Source organism: Acinonyx jubatus, chromosome B3 (genome assembly GCF_027475565.1).
Source record: "Acinonyx jubatus isolate Ajub_Pintada_27869175 chromosome B3, VMU_Ajub_asm_v1.0, whole genome shotgun sequence".
Taxonomy (NCBI): Eukaryota; Metazoa; Chordata; class Mammalia; order Carnivora; family Felidae; genus Acinonyx; species Acinonyx jubatus.
In genome coordinates, this window is record NC_069386.1 from 101335875 (window position 1) to 101361097 (window position 25223).

Sequence of the window (25223 nt, forward strand, 5' to 3'; positions counted from 1 at the left end):
AACTTCTAGATCATCTTCTATAGCATTGAAGGTTGGTTGTTATAAAATCATTCACCACAGCTGCTCAGAAGTCCTTTTGTGTAACTGACCTGATTCACCTACTACTGCTTTTCTAAAATGTGACTTTAGGCAGTGCTTTCATTTTCTTGAAATAAACTTGATTTTATATACTAATATTTTCCAATCTTGTATTGCAACTCTTATATTCAGGTGTTCTAGAAATAAAAGAATCTTTTAAAAAAGTTATGTGAAAGGTTCTCCATGTAGTCTCAATATGCATGAGGTAAAGCCACCATTGGGTTTATGTTTTGCAGCCCATTAAAGTATTTATATTTGGTGTAAACCGTTCATTCCCCTCATTCTGTCATGGGTAATTGATTCGAGTGAATATATTGTATAATCCTCTTCAAATTAGTTGTTATACACAATAGCAATTATGTATCTTTTAAATCATCAAGGCATTGGCCAGCAAGGTTTCAAAAGTTAGGTGTCTTGCTCTGACATGCCTATATTTCTAGGAATTTCTAAATTCAGGTGCCTTTGCTAAAGGTTTACGGTAAACATTTGTTTAGGATACATTAGTAAAGGATAGATTAGTGTGATTCTTCGCAAAATTTTAAAAAAGGAAAAGAGATTGTAAGTAATTTAGTTATTAAGAATAGTTAGAACTTATTTATCTGTATTTATCATACAGAAAAGATTGCAATGCTAGTTTCAGTTTCTGGCTTTAATTCTTTGGACCAGTTATAAACTCTTTGTACATCAAGTTCTTTAGTTGAAATGCCCATAGCTTTAGTACATGTTAGATGATGGGCCCAATGCTAGTTTCAGATGCTCCCTTTTTAGGCAACGTTTGAGATGTTCACTTTTTAGAGGGCTCTTACTATGGTGGAAGTTGTATATGAACAGATTTAAAAGAATCCGTGCTCTGCCAGATAGTAATTTTATCCTAATTCTTTTATGTCTAAATTTGAATTTTAGAGACTAAGATCTTTATGTACACATGTAGCTGACTTGAGGGACCACAGCTTTTGATTGACATAATTTATTGAAGACCTAGAATTTGATATTTCATTCCCCTCATTAAAAAGTATACATTAAAAAATTTTTTTTTCTTAATTTAAAAAGGGACACATTTGGAATTCTAATCTTCCTTCAGAATGAGAGAGTCTTTATATATAAAACTTCAGGCATGTATTTGATGGTTTATGTGTCTTTAGCCCAAAGTCTTTAGGTACTGAGGGAGCTACTTAATTTGCTTTTGAAATTCAGAACATCATTTCATTTTTGCCATATAATGCTGTGTAACAGGTCATCCCCAAACTCTGTGCCTTTTAAAACAATAATCATTTATTCTCATGAATCCGTGGGGTTGGTTGAGACCGCTCTGCTTTAGGCAGTGATGGAGTGGCTTTGCTTCATGCTGCATATATGTGGTTTGGATCTCCTCCAAGTGTCTCTCCTTCTCCTTGGCAGGCTGGCTGGGACATAGTCTTCCTATGGCGATGCCAGAAGATAATCTCAAGTACCAAGCACATCTCAAGCCCCTGCTTGCATCACATTTGTTAACATTCATTGGCCAAAGCAAGTCACATGGCCCAACCCCACGTCCAGGGCAAGGCAGTTAACTGGAGCTATAAAGTCATGGCTAAGGGCGTGTCTTGTTTCATGTCTACCATGTACAATTTATGCACCTGATCATCTTAATTTAGGTGACGAGAGGCTAAAATAAGCAAATGTTAAAGTGATGAAGAATGAACGTTTGGGATTTAATCTGTTTTTCCAAAATGGCGAAATACGTAAAGGGGTGTAGAATGTAAGGTGGTACTCATTCAAGAATAAGATGAATCTTTACCTGGTTCTCAAATTGTACAATATCTCAAATTGTAGTATATCAAATCCATTTTTTGCCACACTTTTTTTTCCCTCTTTGTGATCTTTTCTCTGTTAGAGATCAAATCACTGAAGAGTAATACTTTAATTCTCACCTATAAGTTAAACAGTTGATTCTCTGTAAAGCAGTAAGATTAATAGATATTTAATTGGAGGTGTTTGGACTGTTGGAGCCAATGACCGAATAAAAGAAGTAGTCTTAGATCTCGTAAGAGAAACAAGTTTTCCCTATTCCCAACATTTTGCGTATCTTTATTCAGTGAAAAATGTTCTGCTGTTGGCCCCCCAGCAATACTTAACAGTCAAAGATTCAATACAGTAAAAAAAAAAAAACCAAAAAGAAATACAACTTGTGGATTTAACCAATTTGATGAAAAAGGGAGGAGAAATACCTCAAAGGAGCAAATGGCTAAGTATGAGATGATAAAGGAATGGTTTATGAAAAGAATATTATTTTTTAGGTAGACTGGATTTGCTGTGCACGTTGGTTGCTTTTGAATGGCCCGGTTGGAGGAGGAAGCACGTAGGGAGGGGTGACCTTCTAGAGTCCACAGGAATGGGATGGATGCAAGAAAGAGTGATGGCACAGGGAGGCTGGGGCCATGCCTCTCCTGAGCTCCTCTCCTAGCACACTGCAGCAGAATCCAAACCATAGAATGTTCTGCCTTCCTACATTATGGGGAAGGAAAGTGAGGTTCTGAGAAGTTCCAGGACTTGTGCAAAGTCCCCTGTGGGATTAGATGCAGGGCCAGGATGGCCGTCCCCGTACTTCTTGCTGCAAGGGGCGTGTGGGTGTACAAACCCAGGAAGAACAGCCTAAAAACCTTCTGGTGTGGGGGTAGTAGTGTGTTCCTGTTATAAAAAACTTTTTAATATTTCACTTTGGGAAATATTTTGGTGTGTGGAAGTTAAAACACCTCCAGATAAGAAAAGGCAACCTCTGAAAATATAGCTGTCGCGAAGATTTGGGAGGCTTTTGGAACTGTGGCGGCCATAAAAGACAGTCGTGTCCGTAATGGCTGAAACAGTCACCTTCCTTAGACAAGAGGACGGTATTTTAGTTGGGTGTAATGCTTTCTGTGCCCTTATGTACTTGAAACGCTTGAAAGAGGCTTAGGAATCTTTTTAAAATTTGTAATTTTGTGTTGCTGTCTTCATAGCTGAAGGAACAGGCCCATCTTCAGTAAGTTCACAGCACAGGATGGGAGAAGGGTTGCAGCTGGAATTGCTGGTGATCCCTGCACCCCCATCACTATCTCCACACTAATGTGGTGACTGTTTCATTGAGCCCCTGCTCAGTTTGAAGGGACCACGTGGAGTTGAAGAGGCTTATGCATATGAAAAGGAAACTTCTCAGGGCGCCTGGGTGGCTTAGTTGGTTAAGCATCTGACCTCGGCTCAGGTCACGATCTCATGGTTCATGAGTTCAAGTCCCGCTTAGGGCTCTGTGCTGACAGCTGAGAGGCTGGAGTCTGCTTCAGATTCTGTGTCTCCCTCTCTCTCTGCACCTCTCCTGCTCGGCTCTCTCAAAAATAAACATTAAAAAAAATTAAAACATTAAAAAGGAAACTTCTCAAAAGCATCCACCAAAACGGTGTAAGAAAAATGGAAGATGAACCTGTGCCATCACACAGGTCAGCTATAGCAGACAACCGTTAAAGGTTCCATGAGTCCCATCCCATGTGTAGGGCGTGGCAAGACCTGTCACTGTCCAGGTTCAAAACTTAATGTTTGGATTCATTTTTTCCCATTGTTTTCTAACTCAATTTCAGCAGCGTTTGTCAGTATTATTTTCTAATTCTGTTACCTTGTCTGCCTTTGCCTGACTCTGTTAAGAGGCAAGTACCTTAAGGGTTAGTACCCTTAGCCCCTTAGGCTCTGGCCCTGAGGCCTGACTCCCCCTCCCGCCCTCCCTGCCCCAGGTACTACCCGGGATGCATTCTTGAGTGAACATATTCGTTTCATATTGATTGAACGTTAAGTAGCTACTTGAGGCAAAGACCCTTTCCAGCCAGAAGTGGGGTGTTGAAAATTCTCATTTTAAGGCCAAGCCCAGGAAGATTTTCTGAATGAACTGATGTTTAAAAAGCAGCAGGTTATCACCAGAGGGGATACACTGTTCCAGTGCTGTCATAATTAGTTCTCTGGCTAGAAATGAACATCTATTTATGTAACCCTACATATTTGTTAGGCACAGAGAAATAAACGCTGTTGGGTCCCAGGGCTTTATATATAAAGTTCATTCGGGCAAGGCAAATCCAGATGCGTTATGACAGATGAAATAATGAGCGAGGCCCTAATAATGTCAGGCTGGTGTCAGGCATTTAATTGGTTTATGTGCATTTTCTTACAGTTCCACTGGTGCATTCACTCTCATGGTGAGTTAGTGTGTGCTCTGTCGAAGCAGGTGCCACAGTGCAAGAGTTTATCAGACTGTGTGCCCTGCCTTCACGTCTCTCATCTGTGGGGTCACTGACGTGTTCATCTGCGTTGTACAGCCTACTTTGGTTGTAGTAGTTGCTTGTGATTGATCTGTGCAAGTGACAGAAATGTTGCTTTCGAGGGAGGGCAGAACGTTCAGGCTGCAGTGGGAAACCGTGCTGCTTCTGGAATGTGGTTCTGTAATGCTCATGATGCCTCCAATTGTGTACCCCACATCTTCTTCCCCGTTTCCGCGTGGACGCTGCTCTGAGCTCAGTCTGGTCGAGATCAAACGTGATGCCTCCAAAATGTAACTGGTAGCCTCTAGCACATGTCTCTTGCCATTTCCCATAGAAAATTCTTTTTGACGAATGCATTTTTAGGTGGTAGGCATCTTAAGACTGCATCTTTGTGTTGTGTGCCAGGAAATGCCTTGAATTTAAAAATTGTCAGTAGCTACTGGAAGGAATGACGCTTGGAGTCAGACAAAAGTAGGTGTGGATTCAGGTTCAGCCTGTCCTTTCCTAGCTGTGCAAGTTTGTGTTTCAACCATTCTGTCCACTGGGAGTAATAACACCTCCCTCACTGAGTTTCTTGGCACAAAGCATTTGCTGTGTGCTTACTACGGAAAACATGCAAACTCTGAATCTTAATCCAGGGAAAACCCTCAATTTGTGAGGCTTCTTAAACAGGGTTTTCATTGTCCTTCACAGCATCCAAATACTTTTACTGTTAAGACCAATTATTTGCTCTGCGTATGTGAAGAGTTAAGTTTTCATCACATGCTTACTAAATAAGTGGATGTTTTTAAAGTCTCCAGAATTTTTTTTTTTTTAAATGGGAAGCTTGAAAAGCGACTTGTGGATTTGAATCAAAATGCCCCTGTTAAGCAGCTAAAACAGGTGTGTCAGCAGCACTTGGAAATATTCTTTCTACAAACTGACTGGCTGAAGAGCTTGCCAGGCCAGGGAATATTCTGCCCTTCCTTCTTGGAAAGAAGCCTTTTGCCTTTGTAGGCAGAATCACGTCTTTAGCTCTACTCTGTTACACAGAAGATGGTTGTGTCTTGTCACGTAGTAACCCTGGGTGGGTTTCAGTGCCTGTGAGCCCTGTGCGGTGTACCAGGTGGTGGGGACGGACTTGATGTTCCCTGGTCTGGATAGGGAGGCAGGAAGTAGGAGGGGAAGATTCTGTGATGGTGTTCAGGAGGAGGTGACCATGCTTGACAGATCAGGGGATGAAGGAGAGGCTGTGAGGAGGGAGAAGGGAGTATTGGGGCTTGTTGTAGTGTAACCAACTACCCCCAACTCACTGGCTTGATACAACCACCATCTTATTTATTGCACCGTTCTCTGGGTCAGGAATTTAGGCAGTGCTCAGCTGGGCAGTTTTTCTGCCCCATTTGGTAGCCCTTGGTGATCGTCAGCTGAGGGATGGTCTGGTCTGGAAGGTCCAAGGCTGCTTCATTCATGTGACTGGTGCCTTAACTTGGTGGTTGGAAGGCTGGGCTCTGCTGAGACTGCTGACTGGAGCCCCTACGTGTGGCCTGCCCAGCATGGTGGTCCCAGGTCTCTTCCATGGCGGCTCAAGGCTCACAAAAGACCCAGGCAGAAGCCTCGAGGCTTTTTCAGACCTGGCTTGGGAAATCTCAGAACATCACTTCCTCTACATCCTATTGGGAAGCAGGTCCCTTACCAGCGCAGGCCAGCGCAGGTGTAGGGAGGGGGGAACTAGACTCACCTCTCACTGGGAGAAGTCATGGGCATCTGTGTTCATCTCTGATCTGCCACTCTGATACAAGAGCCAGTGGGAGACTCTTGGAGTGGGGGCGGGGGCTGAGTAGGGTGGTGGCATGACACATGACCAAACGTACTTTTATTTTTTTATGTTTATTTATCTGAGAGAAAGGACATGTGCGAGAGCGTAGGGGGAGGGACAGAGAGAGAGGGAGACAGAGAATCCCAAGCAGGCTCCACACTGTCAGCACAGAGCCAGATGCAGGGCTCAAACTCATGAACTGTGAGATCATGACCTGAATCAAAGCCAAGAGTCGGACACTTAACCGACTGAGCCACCCAGGTATCCCCAAATGTACTTTTAGATTTGGGGCAAAGATCAAATGATAGCGGATTGAAGAGTCTATGAGCACTAGAAGCAGGGCAGTGGGTGAGGAGCTCTCTTGGCTGTTAGGAGAAGGTGGTATGGGAGGGGAGGCTCGGAGGGAGACCCAGGGTCTAGGGGCTGGCTTGTGTTGTTACTTGTTTACTCTGAAGATGGGTGAGGTCACCAATGACCCAGTCTGTTCCAGATCATGGAAGTACATTTCTGTTCTATGAACTGGCCTTTTAACTGATTAAACACTGTAACTTCTCTTGCCTCCTTCATGTCTTTCCCGGGATACCCCTGTAATTCCTGTTTGTCTTCCTAATAATGCCATCCCCCTGGCCTAGGCCAGAAGCCTGTATGCCATTACCTTTCTCTGTCCCTCCCTCTGTGCAGCCAAATGGGTCTCCAAATACTATTGATACTTGTCTTCAGAACCAAGGAGCTCAACTATGGCTGCAAGTGCACGTCCCCTGTGGAACTTGGACAGTGTGCACACCTGGAGCCCTGTACCAGAACTGCCGACTCAGCATCTCTTGAGACCTAGGTGTGCCTAGGTTTGTAAAGCTTCCCTGGTGATTCTCATGCTGACTTAGCACTGAAAACAACTCTCTGCAAGCTTTGTCTAATCCTCCAGTTCCTTTCCTTGCTGCTTGGGTTTAGGCCGTTAAAGTTTCCTGTGGCTATCAGGACAAATTCTGACCAACGTGGTGGCTCAAGGGGGCAGAATTTATTCTCCCAGTTCTGGAGGCCTCAAGTCTGGAGTCATGGTGCAGGCAAGGCCATACTGCCTCCAGGAGCCCGGGGGGTGGGGGTGGGGGGCAGGATCTTTCCTTGCTTCTTCCTGCTTCCTGGAGGCTCCAGGCATTTCTTGGTTTGTGAGGGTCTAGCCCCAGTCTCTGCCTTCATGTTCCCATGGTCCTCTCTGTCTCTTCCCCTGTGTGTCTCTTTATGAAAATGCTTGTTCTTGGGTTTAGGGCCCTCCAGTGACCTAGGATGATTTCATCTCCAGGGCTTTAACTACATCTGCAAAGACCCTTTTTTCAAAGGTCTGGGACATGGTCCCATTGATTTGGGGGCCACTATGTGACCCGCTCCACTTCCCATATGGGTAGGCTTCTTCTGCTGTCTGGTCATCTTGAGTCCGGTCTGGCTGTCCGTCCTGCGCTGTGCTGCCCTAGCGATGACTTTATATCCAATTGTGTTAGTCCTTTGCTTAATCTTACCAGCTCCCCATTCCCCTTAGGGTAAAAAGCCATGCCCCTTATGGAGTGCCAGGCTGTTGTGTAACCTGGCCCCTGCCTTTTACCTGCCCCCCCCCCCCCACTGCCGCCCCACTACTTCTCTTCCCTTGAACTCTTTGCTTTCACAGTAATGAACTGCCCATACTCCTTGTCCTTGTATATAGTATTGCCCCACCTTCCCCCTGTAGTGTTGTTCACATTTCAAGGCCGTTCAAGCATTGGGGCTCCTGCCTGGCTCAGTCAGTTAAGTGTCTGACTCTTGGTTTCAGCTCAGGTCATGCTCTCACGGCTTGTGGGTTTGAGCCCCGCATTGGGTGCTGTGCTGACAGTACAGAGCCTGCTTGGGATTCTCTCTCTCCCTCTCTCTCTTCCCTGCCCCTCTTCCCACTCATGTTCTCTTTCTCTCTCAAAATAAATAAATATTAGCAAACAAAAAAGGCCATTCAAGCATTGTATCCTCCATGCAACTTTCCCTCATGCCTCTTCCCACGTGCTTTGTGCCCTAGTGCATCTTGTTGTTTACATACCTTATCACACTTGTTTTTATGCCTTTCTTTGCTTTTAAGTGGAGAGATCTGAAGACCAGGAAACTGATACTCATCACTGTAGCTCTAGTACTTGGTCATTCATTCAGTATTCATAATGCCATGTAGCTTAACCTAATTAGAAACTTGTCTCATTGGGACCCTATTTCCAATAGGAAATCCCTCCGATTTCCAGTAGGATTTGTTACTGAGCATGGTCTAGATGGATTGAGTAAGTAGGTAACCTGTGTGTAGGCTGGCTTACTATTTGCTTAACCTACAGGTATCATGCTTGGGCAGCGTAAACATTTCTGCGTATGGTAAGATGACACGTCTGGTTTTTGTGGGTTTATCCTCCCCTTTATGGTAGATAGGACTTTGGGGTTGTAGGTAGCAGAAACCAACCTGAGTTAGCCGAAACTAGAAAGAATTTCGTGAACAAGGGTCAGCGTGCATCTGGGTCACTAGAAGCCCTAAGGATCCTCTCTCTATCTCTTGTTGTTGCTTGTCTCCGTTCATCTGCTTCATTCCTCACTTCTCTGCTGCTTCATCATGTGACACATTGTGACATCCCCACAGTTTGTGCACTTCGATTTTGCAGCCCTGGACATCCGCAGAGACTGGCTGGGTGTGTCTCAGGGTCAGTGTTGTGTTTTCTGGGATGAGAAGGTCATTGTCAATGTGGGCCAGCTGTCCACCTCCAGCCATTCAGCGACAGTGTGGTGGGGAGGGTGCCTGGCCATTTCACTCACACGTGGTGCTCGGGCTCACCTTAGGGAGTTAAGGGATGCATGCCTGAGGAGGGAGTGTGGTGGTGAGTGGATCCCCGAGAAGCATCTGACACACTCTTGTTAGGTTTAGTGTGCACTTAAAAGATGCAGTAGAGAGCTGGGGAGACTCGACGGGGCCCGGGAAATCCTGCCAGATCCTGTACCATTTGCCTTGAGGCTTCAGTGGTGAAAATGTTCCTCTAAGTTGTTGAGAGCCCTAGTAGCTTTAACTGATTTCCACATGTTTCTCTTAGTACAAAATATTCATCTTGATTTAAGTGATTGGGAAATATGTTAAAGCATGTTAATGGTGGTTTTCTTATGGGTACATTCATTAAAGTAGCAATCACAAACACGTGTAAGAAAACAATGTATGTTTTGATCTTGCCTCAGAAAAAGGAGACTGGAAATAAATCATCTCTGTATTCTGGAGACACTTTTATGTAGTGCGTGTTTCTTTGTGATGGAAATGGGAACAGATTAAAAACACAGCAGGAATAACTTCGAGTGATAATTTAAATCCATCCTCAAACTGTAGCTACCAAATTGTAACAAAAAACCCCTTTGTTCCAACTCTTACTGTTAGTGAGCCTGATGTCCCCTTTGCCATACTGGCCACCAGGTACTTCTGGGTGGGGCTCAACAGAGACAGAGGTAAGACTTGGAGGAGAGGAACGAGCCACTAGATGTGCTATCCCTGACTTTGGTGTTCTGAAGGAGCTGTCCTATATGTGTAAAACTCAAAAGATTCCCTTCCCTTCTTTCTATTCTCTTCTTTAAAGGAACTTCTCCAAAGAAGGAGATGGAGAATAGTCATGTCAGTGTGGCAACATGAGACCTTGGTCAGAACTTACAGAGACCCATTAATCAAGTTAGAAGTACAACTGAAAGCCGAATCACTAACTGCAGTCCTGCATTTCTTTTTTTTTTTTTTTTTTTTTTTAAGTTTGTTTGAGAGAGAGAGAATGTGAGTCAGGGAGAGGGAGAGAGAGAATCCCAAGCAGGCTCTGTGCTGTCAGCACGGAGCCCTATTTGGGGCTCTGTCCCATGAACCATGAGATCATGACCTGAGCTGAAACCAAGAAGTGGATGCTTAACTGACTGAGCCTCCCAGGTGCCCCCTGCATTTCTTTTAAACACTGGTATTAACTTCAGGTATTAATGTGGGAGAGCTACATTAAGAACATTGTTTTCCAGATGACTTTTTAAGTTATTTGACAGTTTGGACTAAAACTCCTCATTTTTTATTTCCGGGCCTCTTTACAGGCAGCCCTCTTGTGACAAACATAAAATAGGATTTCACAAGTATTTTTGCCTACCTGACCGTATACGGTTCGAATAGCAATGGGAATGAATGTAGAGAATTCAGAACTCTTAAGACTGCAAGTAACTAAATTTGGTCTTACAAATAAAGATCCTAAAGACATTAACATGATTTGGGAGTGAGAGATGAGGTTTAATTAGTATGCTATTTTCTAACTAGTTCATTTAAAAATATTTCTTGAGTGTTTCTCTGGGGTCCATTAGAACAACACTTGCTAAATTGAGCCAGCTCTAATACAGCCTCTGCAGAATTCTCATTTGCTTATTTATACTGTCTCTTTCCAAAAAGATTTGAAGAGTCTGACTTTATAGAATAGGAAACCTATAATTACTTTGTACATCACCCTTAAATTAAGTTTCTGGAAGTGATTTGAATTTCATTACAGCTGAAGTCTGTTTTACAGCCCATTCCTTCTATGGGGTGTTTAGTGGGCAGCTTTTTATGACCATCCCTGTCTCTCCCCTTTTTCCATCCTTTATTCTTAAAACTTTAAAAATCGACAAGGAAATGAACTCTTTCATCTTTGTTTATAGGTACAATGGTGCTTTACCTAATGGAGACCGCGGCCGGAGGAAAAGCAGATTTGCTCTCTATAAGCGGCCAAAGGCTAATGGAGTCAAACCCAGCACGGTCCATGTGATATCCACGCCACAAGCGTCCAAGGTAGGTGGTTCCTACAGAATTGGGAAGGCCTTGGCAGATGGTGACTTTTGGTACTTCTTGTCATCACTGCTCTTTTCTTTCAGTCTCTTTTCTCTGTGGGGCAGTTTCTCAGTCATTTAGGCCAGATAATTCTTTGTGGTTAAGGGCTGTCCTATATATTGTATGTTTAGCCACATCCCTGGCTTTGACTCACTGGATGCCAATAGCACATCCCCACTCCCATCCCCTGTTAGGACAACCAAACAGGTCTCCAGACATTGCCACATGTCCCCTGAGTGGTGAGGTGGGCAGACTCTCCCATCCCGCTACCCCCTGATGGATCACTGCTTGGGATATAGTGGAACCAACATATGTCACTTTAGAATAGTTGTATTGAAAGATAAATGATGTTCCTTAGTTTTTGTGTTAAGTCTTCGTGAACCTCACTAAGATTTGTCATTTTCCTTCTATTTATTGAGCACTAGCTGTTTTTATACAATCTACATGTACCTGGAATTTGGGTCATTATTAGAAAGATTGGAAGTAAACAGAGCTAAGTGCCATAGGACGTTTACTATATCTCTTGTCATAGCTTTGAAGTCTATAAAATGTTAAGTTTTCTATGATTTTCTGATCTATAAATGGGGAGAAACCTGAGTTTCCATTCTGGGTAATATATTCTACTTGTTTAGATAGGACAGTTTTTTCTTTTAATTCAATTATTTAATGTGTAATATAGTTTCTTTTTCTAGCAAAATTGGATTTACCTGAAATTTCTATATGGTGCATTGGCTAATACATATTTATCATAATGCGTTTGGACCATCTGGAATAAATACGACTTGATTGCCATTTTTACTGAAAACCCATGGGTCAGAGAGAATCGAAAAGCTTCGTGGAAGTATGTGTGGTTTTGATACTCAGTCTTAGAAACAGATGACCTTTGTTAATGTTTTTTATTAAAAGACCTCCTGTTGCTGAAGGAGTTTCTGAAGCAGTGCCGTGAAAAAAGTTTGCTAGAATGTACCAGTTGATTGTCTTGTATTAATGAGGGAATGGCTAGATCTGAAAATATGAAACAACTAGGAAAACAGGAAAGATAACTATTTAGCAGCCAAACTTGGCTAGAGAAGGGGAAATAAAGTAAGTTTTATGAAGGGAAGGACACTTGATAAGGAAAACAAAAGAAGTCAGATTTACAAAGATGCTGAGAAAAGAAGGAAGTGAAATAACAGAATCTTGGAAGGCTAATGAGTATGAGAAGTATTTTATAGTGCAAAAATATTTGGAGGATACCAAGACCAAAGTTTTTTTTCTAACTCATTTGTTTACATTCAAATTAGTTAACATACAGTATAGTATTGGTTTCAGGAGTAGATTCAGTGATTCATCCCTTAGATACAGTACCCAGTGCTCATCACAAGTGCCCTCCTTACTGCCCATTTAGGCCCATCCCCCTGCTTACCTCCCCTCCAGCAACCCACAGTTTGTTCTCTGTGTTTCAGAGGAAAATAATATAAAAACAGGGAGGGAGGCAAACCATAAGAGACTGTTAAAGACAAGAGTTTTTAAGCCAAAAAAGTTCTGATATTATAGACCTGGTCCTTCCATTTGTCTGTGTGTTGATCTTCCTCTAGCTCAGTAACTTTACTTTCCTTAATCTTAGATTTTATATTGATACCATGGATTTACATATTTAAGAAAATGTATGGAAATCTTTGATTACTCAGGCTTCAGTTTTTAAAATTTTTTATTGTTTATTTTAGAGACGGAGACAGATTGCGAGTGGGGGAGGGGCAGAGAGAGAGAGGGAGACACAGAATCTGAAACAGGCTCCAGGCTCTGAGCTGTCAGCACAGAGCCCAATGCGGGGCTCATGAACCATGAACCCATGAACCATGAGATCATGACCTGAGCCGAAGTCGGACGCTTAACCGACTGAGCCACCCAGGCGCCACCTCAGGCTTCATGTTATGATAGAATATGAAATATGGCTGGAATATCAAATAGATCTTCCAGTAGCTACTATTGGAAGATCACTGGCTTTTTCTTTATTCACTACCTACTTCCATGTGCTCCAGGTTTAACTTTTCATAAAGGTTTTACTTTTTATAACTGAATTTTACCCGAAGTTATTTAAATTCTGAATCTTTTGGTAGTTGTCTGTCTCAATCTGTGTTTATGGTCTACATTACTAGTAGTAAGAGGAAATTGGAACTTTGTCTTGTAACCTGGGAAAATCATACATTCGCAGAGCCTCTGTTTCCTCATATATAAAATGAATGAGTTGGCTATAGGCAGGAGCCATGCTGAATCAGACAAGATACTTCTGTTATAAGCAACAAATGATTGTGGCTTTAAAAAACAAAACTGGAGAAATTATTAAAGATTAGGATAGGAACAGCTCTGCTGAGTATGAACAAGAGTTAATGTGGGTCTTGTTTAACGGGGGTTGTAAAGTGACTTGTCTCCAGCTACCTTCTGTCTCTTTTAGAGGTTTTTAATTGTCAGGAAAGGGAATCTGAGAGGCCTGGCCAGGGTCAGTCAGCTATGACTAAGGGAGATGAGTAGATCAGACACACTGAGCTGATCACCTAGCCGTTACTGCCTTTCGCTTATGCATGTTACTCATCCTGGTATCTGTACAATGAGGGCCTCATGCACGGTATTCCGCCCTACCTGAGCCTAGCACCTTGCTCACAAATTCCTCACTCCTGTTCCCTCTCAAACTCTCACTTCTGGTCAGCTGTGCCTGCCTCTCCTCCCACCTGCTCTGTTGACCCCTAGACAAAGTCTCTTACATATTTAACCTTTGCTTCAAATGTTTCTCCTCCTGCCTCACCTTAACTGAATGCTGTTTTTTCACAGGTATGGCCTTTTTCCTTTCTTCCATCTCTCCAAGTTTATTGGACTTAAAATGATTTCCTTCTGTTTCCATTTCAGTGTGTTCTTTTTTTTGTTTTTTAATGTTTACTTATTTTTGACAGAGTGAGAGACAGCACAAGTGGGGGATGGGCAGAGAGGGAAGGAGACACAGAATCCAAAGCAGGCTCCAGGCTCCGAGCTGTCAGCACAGAGCCCGATGCGGGGCTTGAACTCACAGACTGCGAGATCATGACCTGAGCCGAAGTTGGACGCTCAACCGACTGACCCACCCAGGCGCCCCTAGTCTGTTTCTTAAGTCTACTTTGATGTAAGCTGCTGATTACCCTGCTTCTCCTGACCTCCCTTACCTGCAGTCCACTCTTCTGCATATTCCATTGACTTAGTACCTCCCTGACCTTTGCTAAGCCGTGCATTGGCCTCCATGGGTCATAATATTTTACCTCTTCCAATTTGACCATCACTTGCACTTTTCCCACTGATATGGTGCACTTTGTAGTCCATTGTCACTTGAAGGTGACCATACCCTCCAGTTCATTCTACCTGTGAATAAATAGGCTTTCTTACCTGATCTCAAGACCTCTAGCCCTTTAGCCTGTCCTTACTCTTGTCATGGTTGTTGGTCTACTTGGCTTTTCCAGTTATGTGTCAACTTTACCCTGGATTTCCTTTCTCAGGTACCTGCCGGTTACCCCTCCTGGTGAGTCCTTGCCTCTGGGCCCTTCCCAGGCCCTCCTGTATTGCGTTTTCTTCCCTCTTGCTCACCCCATTTCCTGTCAGAATGCCAGGGTCTGTGGTAAACTTGACAAAAGCTGTTTGACCTGAATCATCAGTGGTTTATCTGCCCTGAAATTTGATTGTGCAATACTGGCAGTGAAAGGGTCATCTTTGATTGGAGCTGTAAACAGGAGATCTTAAAGGGTAGTTGTGGTTACCATTGTTAGTCAAGAGGCCAAGTGCTCACATTCCATGTTGTTTCTTCCTTCTGCCCCACAGCCCAGTGGCGTATCAGGATGTACCCTTTTGTTGATGGTAGTGGCTGCTGGAGAATGGGGTCTCCGTCTTCCATGCATGCCACAGTCCAAGCAAAGTCAGATCAGGATGGTAAATGTGTGCTACTGTTGTGTAATCTCTGTGTAATCTCTATTTGTGTGCGTATTTGCTCTTGAAATAGTAATACTCCAAGATACTTCACCTAATATATAACGTGTTCAAAGAAAACCGAAAGTCTTGTTTTGCTTTTGGCATTTAGCAATTTATTCACTGTTCATTTATTCAAAAAATATTTATCTAGCACTTTTCTATGGCCAGGCATCATGCTAGGTATTGGATATACTGCAGTGTGCAAACCTTGTCTGCATGAAGTACATTGTCTAATGAGGAGGCAGACACTAAGTTCTCATGTGAATACATGCTAACTGCATGTTGTGGGAAGTGCAGTGCAGGAAAAGACGATGGAGCTGTGAGGACAGCGGGCGGGGGGTGGGGGGGGGCAAGAGCTTGGATTGGGTAGACAGGGAAGGGCCTCTGAGGGCATGGCACCTGAGCTTGGAGGTGAGGGGTTAGGAGGAGTTAGCCAGGAGAGCAGAGAGATCTGGAGCAGAGATTTGGGTTTTTTTGTTAAAGGAAACATTGAGGGGTGCCTGGGTGACTCAGTTGGTGAAGTATCCAACTCTTGATTTTGGCTCAGGTTCTCATGATCTCAGATCTCATGGTTCGTGAGTTCTAGCACCGTGTCAGGCTCTGCACTGACCATGTGGAGCCTGCATGGGATTCTCTGTCTCCCTCCCTCTCTGCTGCCTCTCTCTCTCTCAAAATAAACTTAACACCCTTCACTGTTTCCTCTTTTTTTTTTTTTTTTTTTAAGTAGAGGACATGATATAATAGGACTAAGAATTTAAGTCCATTTTTGTTCATTTCCTTTTAAGGTTGTGGGACAACTGTTTTGCTCTTAATTAATCGGTAAATAGGGTCGTGGTGGTGGTGACTATTTTGGTAGCAACATGGTTTAAATTTAGCAACATCACAGAGGAAAACTCTTCATCGTGGTTTTCCCTTCTAGGCTATGCTTTGTTGAAATCTCCTGTTTTGGGCATTTTTACTTCTTAAAAGTAACAGAGTATCATTTTGTTCCAGTGGGCATGTTTCAGAATGGAAAAATATCAAAGGTCTCCAAGTGACAGTGTTAAAGCAAGAACTATTTCATGTGATTGTTACGGCCAGGACTGTTCTTGGGTTGTTCACACTGCAGTGGCCCTCCTGGTTGATGCTAACACTCTTCCGTATCCATGAATAATACAGTAGTAATATGAGAAGTGGTAATATAAAGTGCAGTGTAACTCATTCGTTCAAGCTAATTTTGTAGGCTGTAGTGGGGTCTGCTCTTGAAATCCTGTCTGTACAGCCTGGGTCTTGGTGCCGTGGGTGGCATCTCTCTGCTGCGCAATTATTAGGAAGCTGCAGACATCTGTGCCATAGGAGTCATCTGTGTATCATTATCCTCAGACTATTTAATGCAGCTTTTAACTAGTGGGTTGTTTTGTTTTTTTTTTTAACTTTGTGTTCTTTCGTTGTTAACGGACTATTCTTGAGTTTCGTGGCGTCTGGTGTTTTGATGTTTATAAGTTCAAGAATTTCATTTTATTGTACAGGAGCAACAAGGTGTGGGTAAGTTTTATCCTTCTAGATCACATCAACATGAACATTCTGAATCTGAAAAAAAAAACTAGTAATCCACCGCAGCCTAGAATATCTTTGTGTACTATACAGGAATATAAACCTAAAATAGTTTGTACTTACAGAAGGGAATACAGCTTAATTATTTTAACAAAATATAAATACAAGCAACCTGACCCTATACCTCAGTGAACTAGAAATGGAACAACAAGCTAAGCCCAAGTCAGTAGAAGGGAAGAAATAGCAAAGATCAGAGCCAAAACAAATAGAAAAAAGACAAACGATCAACCAAACTAATAGCTAGTGTTTTGAAAAGATAAAGATAGATCTTTAGACTCCCCAAGAAATGATGACTCAAAATTAGGAAGACATTACAATTGCTACCCCAGAAATAAAAAGGATAATAAGAGATTAGCATGAACAAATATTTGCCAACAAATTGATCAACATAGGAGAAATGGATACATTCCTAGAAATACAGCCTGAGACAGAATCGTGAAGAAATAGAAAATCTGGACAGGCCAGTTACTATTAAGGAGATTGTGGAGGGGTTTGATTGCTAATTGAAAGTAAAGACCAGATGACTTCACTGCTGAATTCTACCAAACATTTAAAGGGGACTTTATAACCATTCTTCTCAAATTCTTCCAAAAAATTGAGGGAATACTTTCAAACTCCTTTTTACAAGGCCAGCATTACCCTGATACCAAAACCAGACAAAGACACTATAAGACAAGAAAATTACACGGCAATATCCCTGATGAACACAGATGTAAAAATTCTCAAAATGTCAATGAATTCAGTACAGTAAAAAGATCATGCACCATGATCAAGTGGGATTTATTCCTGGGATGCGAGAATGAATGATTCAACTTTTGCAAATCAGCAAATAAACTACGTTAACAATAGGAAATTAAAGTTGCAGGATGATCTCAAAGATTAAGGGGAAAAAAACCAAAAAATCAACATCCATTTATGACTAAAAATGTGCAACAAATTGGCTACAGAGAAATGTACCTCAACATAATAAAGGTCACATGTGGCAAGCCCACAGCTAATCTCATAGTCAACTGAAAAACGGAAAGCTTTTCCTCTAAGGTCAGGAGTAAGACAAGGATGCCCACTCAGGATCCTTTTATTGAATATCATACTAGAAGTCCTAGGCAGAGCAATTAGGCAAGGAAAAGAAATAGTCTCCCAAACTGGGAAGGAAGAAGTAAAATGATCTATTTGCAGATGACATTATATATACATAGAAAACCCTGAAGACTACACAAAAAACTGTTAGAACGAAGATGAATCAGTAAAGTTGCGATACATAGAATCAATATACAAGAATCAGTAACAAATGCAGGTATCAAAACAATTTCATTTACAGTTGCATCAGGAAGAAAAAATAGGAATAGGTTTAACCAAGGAGGTGAAAGATGCGTTCACTGAAAACTATAAAATGTTGATGAAAGAAATTGAAGACACAAATGGAAAGAATAATTCTAACCCATGAGCATAAGCTAACATTGATGACCATACTAGCCAAAGCAGTACTATCAGAATTCCAACAGTAATTTTCAGAGAAGTAGAATAAACAATTTGTATGGAACCACACAAGACCCTGAATAGCCAAGGCAATCTTGAGGAGGAAGAACAAAGCTGGAGATATGCTTCCTGATTTCAAACCATATCACAAACCTTATAGTGATCAAAACAGGATGGTATTGCCATAAAAACATACATGTAGGTCAATGGAACAGAATAGAGAGTCCAGAAGTAAACCTACACATATATGGTCTATTTGTGACAAAGGAGCCAAGAGTAATTAAAGGGGGAAAGCTGGTCTTTTCAATAAAATGTTTTGGAAAAACTGGACAGCCACATGCGAAAGAATGAAACTGGTCCCATATCATATATCATACACAAAAAAAAACTCAAAGTGGATTAAAGGCTTGAGCATAAGACTTAAAACCATAAAATCCTAGAGTCAAATATAGGGAATAAGCTCCTTGACTTGGGTCTTGGCGATGATTTCTTGACACCAAAAGCAAAGGCAACAAAAGCAAAAATAAATGAGTGGCACTACACTATGCTAAAAAGCTTCTGCACAGCAAAGGAAATGGTCAACAAAATGGAGAAGCAATCTCAAGAGTAGGAGAAAATATTTACAAATCCTGTATCTGATAAGGAGTTAATATCCAAAGTCTAACATCCAAAGGAACTCCTACAACTTGATAACAAAACAGTCTGATTAAAAAAAATGGGCACAGCATTTGAATAGACCTTTTTTCAGAGGAGACCTCCAAATGGCCAACAGCCACATGAAATGGTGCTCAAGGACACTAATGACCAAGGAAATGCAAATCAAAACCACAATGAAACATCACCTTATGCCTGTTAAAATGGATATCATAAAGATGAGAGGTAAGTGTTGGTGAAGATGTGAAGAAAAGGGAACCCTCACACACTGGGAATGTAAATTCCCCCATTGGTGGGAATGTAGATTGGTGTAGCCACTGTGGAAAACAATATGGAAGTTTCTCATGTTAAAAATAGAATTACCATATGATCCAGCAATTCCACTTCTGGGTGTATATCCAAAGGAAACGAAAACAGCGTTTCTAGGAGATACCTGCACCCTCGTGTTCATTGCCGCACTATTCACAATACCCCAAATATGGGATCAGCCTAAGTGCCTGTCAGCAGTTCGAGTGGTTTATAAAGATAAGGTACACAGTTGACCCTTGAACAACATGGCTGTTAGGAGTACTAACCACCCCCACCACCACCAACACAGTTGAAAACCTTCATAGAACTTTTCACTCCTCCTAAATACTGATAGCCTACTGTTGACTGGAAGTCGTACCGATAACATAAACAGTCAATTAACAGCTAGGTTGTACATTATATGTATTATATACTGTATTTTTTTTTTATTTTTTTTTTTCAACGTTTATTTATTTTTGGGACAGAGAGAGACAGAGCATGAACGGGGGAGGGGCAGAGAGAGAGGGAGACACAGAATCGGAAACAGGCTCCAGGCTCCGAGCCATCAGCCCAGAGCCTGACGCGGGGCTCGAACTCACGGACTGTGAGATCGTGACCTGGCTGAAGTCGGATGCTTAACCGACTGCGCCACCCAGGCGCCCCTATATACTGTATTCTTAAAAGTAAACTGGAGAAAAGAAAAGGTTAAGAAAATCCTAAGGAAGAGAAACTACATATACAGGACTTTACCATATGAAAAAGAATCTCTGTAAGTGGAACCTCACAGTTCAAACCTGTGTTGAAGGCCCATCTGTATATGTATATACAATGTAATATCATTCAGCCATGAGAAAGGACATCCTGTATTTACGACAACATAGATGGACCTTGAGGACATCATGCTAAGTAAATAAGTCAGAGAGAAAGCTCAATACTACCGATCATATATATATATATATATATATATATATATCTCAAATCTAAACACCTGAACTCATAGAAACAGACTGGAATGATGGGATCAGAGGCCAAGGGATTGAGGGTATGGGGAGATGCTTGTCAAAGTATATGAACACTTACACACCTCCAGTTATAATTTGAATAAGGTTTGAGGATCTTAAGTATAGCATGATGATTATAGTTAATAAAACTGTTTTATAAACTTGAAAGCTGAGTAGATCTTAACTGTTCTTACCACAAAAAAGAAATGGTAAGTATGTGACATGATGGAGGCATCAGCTAAGGATATGGTTGCATCATTTTGCAATATATAAGGGTATCAAATTCACGTATTGTATGCCTTAATGTTATATGTCAAATGTATCTCAGAACTGGAAAAATATAAGCATAAGTTTCAAAGAAATGGAAATAACTTCAAAAAAATCAGAGTATTGTTAAAGGAAAGGAAAAAGTATTTCAGATACCAACAACATACTTCATAGTTTAAAATAATACTCTGATTTAGTGTTTATTGAGACTTCAAAAAATAGCTCTTACCTGAATGTACCATGGCAGTTTAAAGTTATGGTCTTGATTCTTACAAAACATGAATTAGATGAGAACAGCTTCTTGTAAAACTCCTAAATCAGGGCAGTAAAATTCCAGTCATTATTGACAAGGCTCAAACCATTTCACATAGAAATGATTTAAAAATTTGCTTAAAATTAAAAATATGGTGTTCAAGACTTTGAAGATAGGTGATGACTTTTGATTTCATGGAGCTGGGGAGGAGCCAAGTCTGAAATACATTAAACTTTACTGTCATTCAAGAAACATGGTTTCAGTGAGATGGGCAGCTTGTGGCATTATTGACACAAAAGTCACTTTGGAAATCAAAGACCTGAATATTCGCTTTAATAGGAACTGTGAGATAGCATTTAGATGATTAAATACTTTAGAGATTTGGCTTTATTACATGCCATTCTAACCGTTCTTATTTCTTTGGTTTTAGAAGAGAAAAAATTTCAGTTATTAAAATGGATATTTTTACTTGACAAGTAGGTGATAGAATTTATAAAACCAAATACAGAAGCCTGTGATAGAGAAGCAGAGAATATTAGGGAAACAAACTTAAAATCAAAATATTCTAAGAGAAAAACTATTAAATTATCCAAGTTACATGAAAATACACTTACTTGATAAATCTGAAGAATATAATGAACAGTTTGGAGTTTGACCAACTGATGTTTTCAAAGCACATAGATTGAAGGTGAACAAAATTTTGTAAAATGAAGCTAAGTAATTGAATAGGACAGCCCAATAAGTGGTTTTCATGGCTTAGGTAATAATAGAAATAGTGAACATAAAAATTACAGTACTGGTTGGGGCACCTGGGTGGCTCGGTCAGTTAAGCATCAGACTTCGGCTCAGGTCATGATCTTGTGGTCGTGGGTTCAAGCCCCACATCAGGCTCTGTGCTGACAGCTCAGAACCTGGAGCCTGCCTCAGATTCTGTGTCCTCCTCTCTCTCTGCCCCACCCCTGCTTGTGCTCTGTCTCTCTCTGTCCTTCAAAAATGAATAAACATTAAAAAAATAACACTTAAAAAATTACAGTATTGGGGCTAGGAAAATATTGAGCTTACTTGATACTAGTTCAATAGAAGGTATCTCTATATCAAGACTCTATTTACTTGTTGGCTTTCAATTAAATGGGGGATGTTATTGGAAGAGTTTAGTTCTATTGAATCCTAGCTCAGACATGGCTTAGTTGTGACAGTTATATCAAATAAAGGATCACACCAGTAATTTCTAACAATTAACAGATGACTTGGAAATACATTAGCATGGTTTGTTGAATGATTGGCACTCCAGCTTGCATCACTTGGGAACAGTTTTATACCATATATAGTTCATATTATTCAGACCACGGAATGTTTTAAAATTTTTGGCTTACATACTTATTATAAATCCTATTGTTAAATATTATCATTCCTGACATGAATAATTTTTATACATATATCTAGGTGATTATCTCATTTTATGTGTTATATAGCTTGAGTTTTAACAGCAAGAATTATTAACTGCTGTATTTCTTTTAAAAAAATTTTTAACGTTTATTTTTAAGAGGGAGAGAGAGTGTGAGCAAGGGAGGGGCAGCGAGAGAGAGAGAGAGAGAGAGAGAGAGACGGAATCTGAAGCAGGCTCCAGGCTCGGAGCTGTCAGCCCAGAGCCTGATGCAGGGCTTGAACTCACAAACTGCAAGACCATGACCTGAGCTGAAGTCGGACCCTCAACTGACTGAGCCACCCAGGAGCCCCTTAACTGCTATATTTCTATAAATTTTGGGTAACCAATACTTTTATGGTTTTCTAAGCTTTTTGATGGTTTTGCCATTGCAATTTGGGAGCTGTTCTTTGCCCTTTTTGGGTTTAGCTTTGATTTCTGCGCACAAAGTAAACAGTAGACTTTCTTATTTAAGTACATTTTCTTTCAAATCCCCTACATGTTGACATCTCTACTGCTGTGTTTAAACTAGGCAGTTTGACCTGTGCTGGTTGAAGATCTGAAAGGGAATAATTACCACCATTTCTCCATTCCGATTTGTGTGAGAGGCTTTCAGGTGGGTTTTAAGATATTTTATGGTATTTTTAAAATTAAACTTTGAGGTATGATTCGTGGTGAATAATCCCAGAAAGTTGAAGTTGATTCAGAATATCACATTTTTCTTCGTTTCTGCTATTGTAGTTTGACCCTAACATTTTTGTTTTCTCAAATCCTAACATACGTTTTCATCACTTCAAGCACTAACAGCAAATGGGCTTTTTCGTGTCTGTTCAGAATCATCACAAGGTCATTGCTGCGGTCTTTTCTGTTCATGGATATTTAGGCTAAATCTCCGCTGTGTGGTGTGGGCAGAATTACTGTTTCCTTGCAAAAGATACATTTCTGTCTTCTATGTATTTATGATTTGGTTGGTAGAGAATGCTCCCTCCCCATCAAAGATGTCCATGCCTTGATGTCTGGGAGCTGAGAATGTGTTCTCTCACATGGCAAAGGGGACCTTGCAGATGGAATTGAAGTCTGGGAACTTAAAATAGGGGGGTTACGTTGGGCCTGCCCCATAGTCCAAAATAATCACAATAGTCCTTCAAGGTGGAAGACATCTGTCAAAGACTGCCAGAAGTGTGCAGGAAGAAGGGGCTGGGGATTTTGAAGCACAGGCAGGACTCCACATTCCTTTCTTTGAAGATGGGGGCAGGGCCTGTGAGCCAAGGAATGTGGGCCCCCCTCTAGAAGCTGAGAATAGCTCTGGTAGGAGCAGTTGGGAAATGGGGACCTCTGCCCTATAGTCACATGGAACTCCATTCTGCTAACAGCCTGAAATGTCCCTGGAAACCATCTTCCCTAGAACCTCACAGAGGAACATAGCCCTAGTAGCCCCTTGATTTTTGGCCTCTTCAGGCTTGGGCAGAGAAACGAGGCAAGCCTCTAGAACAGCATGTCTGAGAAAACAAATCTGTGTTTGTAGCTTGTGGTAATTCGTTACAGCAGTGTGAGAAAACTTACAATACCATTGTGGGAAATTAAATTTTTTTAAGTTTTATCTAGTTTTGAGAAAGAGCACGAGCAGGGGACGGGCAGACAGGTGGAGACAGAATCCGAAGCAGGCTCCAGGCTCTAAGCACAGAGCCGGATGCGGGGCTCGAACTCAGGAACCAAACCGTGAGATCGTGACCTGAGCCAAAGTGGGACACTTAACCAGCTGAGCCATCCAGGCGCCCCCATTGTGGGAAATTAAATACAGAGTACCTTGTTTTACTGAGCAGCCCTTGACTTTGTACTGGGGGGAAAGAAAGGCTGGGGAGCCATCAGGGAACTGGGGCGGAAAAGAGGTTTTGTTTTCTTTTCTTTCTTCAGTTCTCTTGGATCCAGAGTGTTGGAGCAGTTTGTTGGAAAGCTTGACTTCACCCAATAACTTAATTATCAGTGTAATTATCTGCTTTACTGATCCATAATAATTTTACTATTGATTTGATTCATGTATTAGTTAGAAAAATCAGATTTAATTTGTGTTGTCCTTAAAGCACATGTTTATTAAATAGTTGCTTTTAACATGTCAGTGTGGGAGAATACTTGCATTGGTCCTTCCAATTATGCCTTTACTCAGACTTTCTGGAATTATGACTGATTCAGGCACTTATACCCATCCTGTCTTTCCATGGAGGGAGAGAATCTTTTGCTGTAACTTTTCTTTTTAAAAACATGGAAAGTGAATATTGGAAAGACCCTTATGCCCTCTGACTCCATTTTACACAGGAGGGACTTGAAGTGCAGAGAAGCCCAGTAAAAGTGGCCCCAGGTCACGAAGCCAGCTGTGGTGCCCAGGATCCGGGATAAGGAGTGTGTTGCTGCAGGTAGCAGGTGGAGAGTGATCTGAAGGACGGGAACCAAGCCCCTGAGTCTCTCACCTCCTGGGAGTGTGGCTTGGAAAATCCCGTTTATTTCTGAACTAGGAATGCTGCAATGAATGTTACATTTATTAATAAAAGTGGAAGTTGCTTTGTCAACTCAAGGATTACTGGCGCTGTTAGGATAATCTGTCCAGTCTGGAATCCAGTTCTCTGCAGAGAGAGCTCTCTCTACAAAAGGCACAATGATGAAGGCTTGCGTTTAGTAGCTGGTTGGTTTGAAGTGGTACTTAGAACGGCAAGTAGCATAAGGTACATCAAAATAAATTCTGTGTAGCTGAAAAGAAGTCCTAACCTTTGGAGGGAGCGTCACAGAGGTATCATTGAGTGACTTCAATTTGCTGGTGGCCTCTTCTGTTAACGTCTTTGCCTTTCACGTTAAAGTGTGCTGTTGACCTTCTCTTTTTTCTTCTTTTTGTGAAAAGTATGTCAGCCTCTTTGAAGTGCTATGTTGCTGACTAATTCAGAGAAACCTCCTTACAAGTTCTTTATTGATTACACGCATGTCACAGGCGAGGCATGAATAAGCTTCAGGAAGCTTTGGTTTTGTCTTACTGAAGTTGAGTTAATGGGAGCTTGTTGGAGCCTGGGCACAGGTGCTCTCTGATGGATAAGTGTGTTCTTGCTTTGCTTTCTCCTTATTCTGCTTCCAGGTGAGCCCTCAGGACCAGCTCTGTCTTCTCTGTGTTCTAGCCTGGCATTCAAGTTAAATTCCCCAGGTGGCCATGTTTTCCTTGCCCCCCACACCTTTGACGTTCTCATTTCCTAGAATGTGCTCCGGCTTTCAATACTAACATAGACTCCCACCATCCTCTAGAACATGGCCCACGTGTCCTTTCCCCTAGGAACTCTGACA

At 41.6% G+C, this 25223-nt stretch overlaps 1 protein-coding gene across 1 annotated transcript in view; it reads left to right on the forward strand.

The window, feature by feature from the left end:
- Positions 1 to 25223, forward strand: part of PELI2 (pellino E3 ubiquitin protein ligase family member 2) — a 197931-nt gene that overhangs the window by 43168 nt on the left and 129540 nt on the right. The window contains exon 2 of the mRNA XM_027065781.2: positions 10813 to 10942. Coding sequence (XP_026921582.1) covers positions 10813 to 10942 — 130 coding nt within the window. The remainder of the gene's footprint in view (positions 1 to 10812; positions 10943 to 25223) is intronic.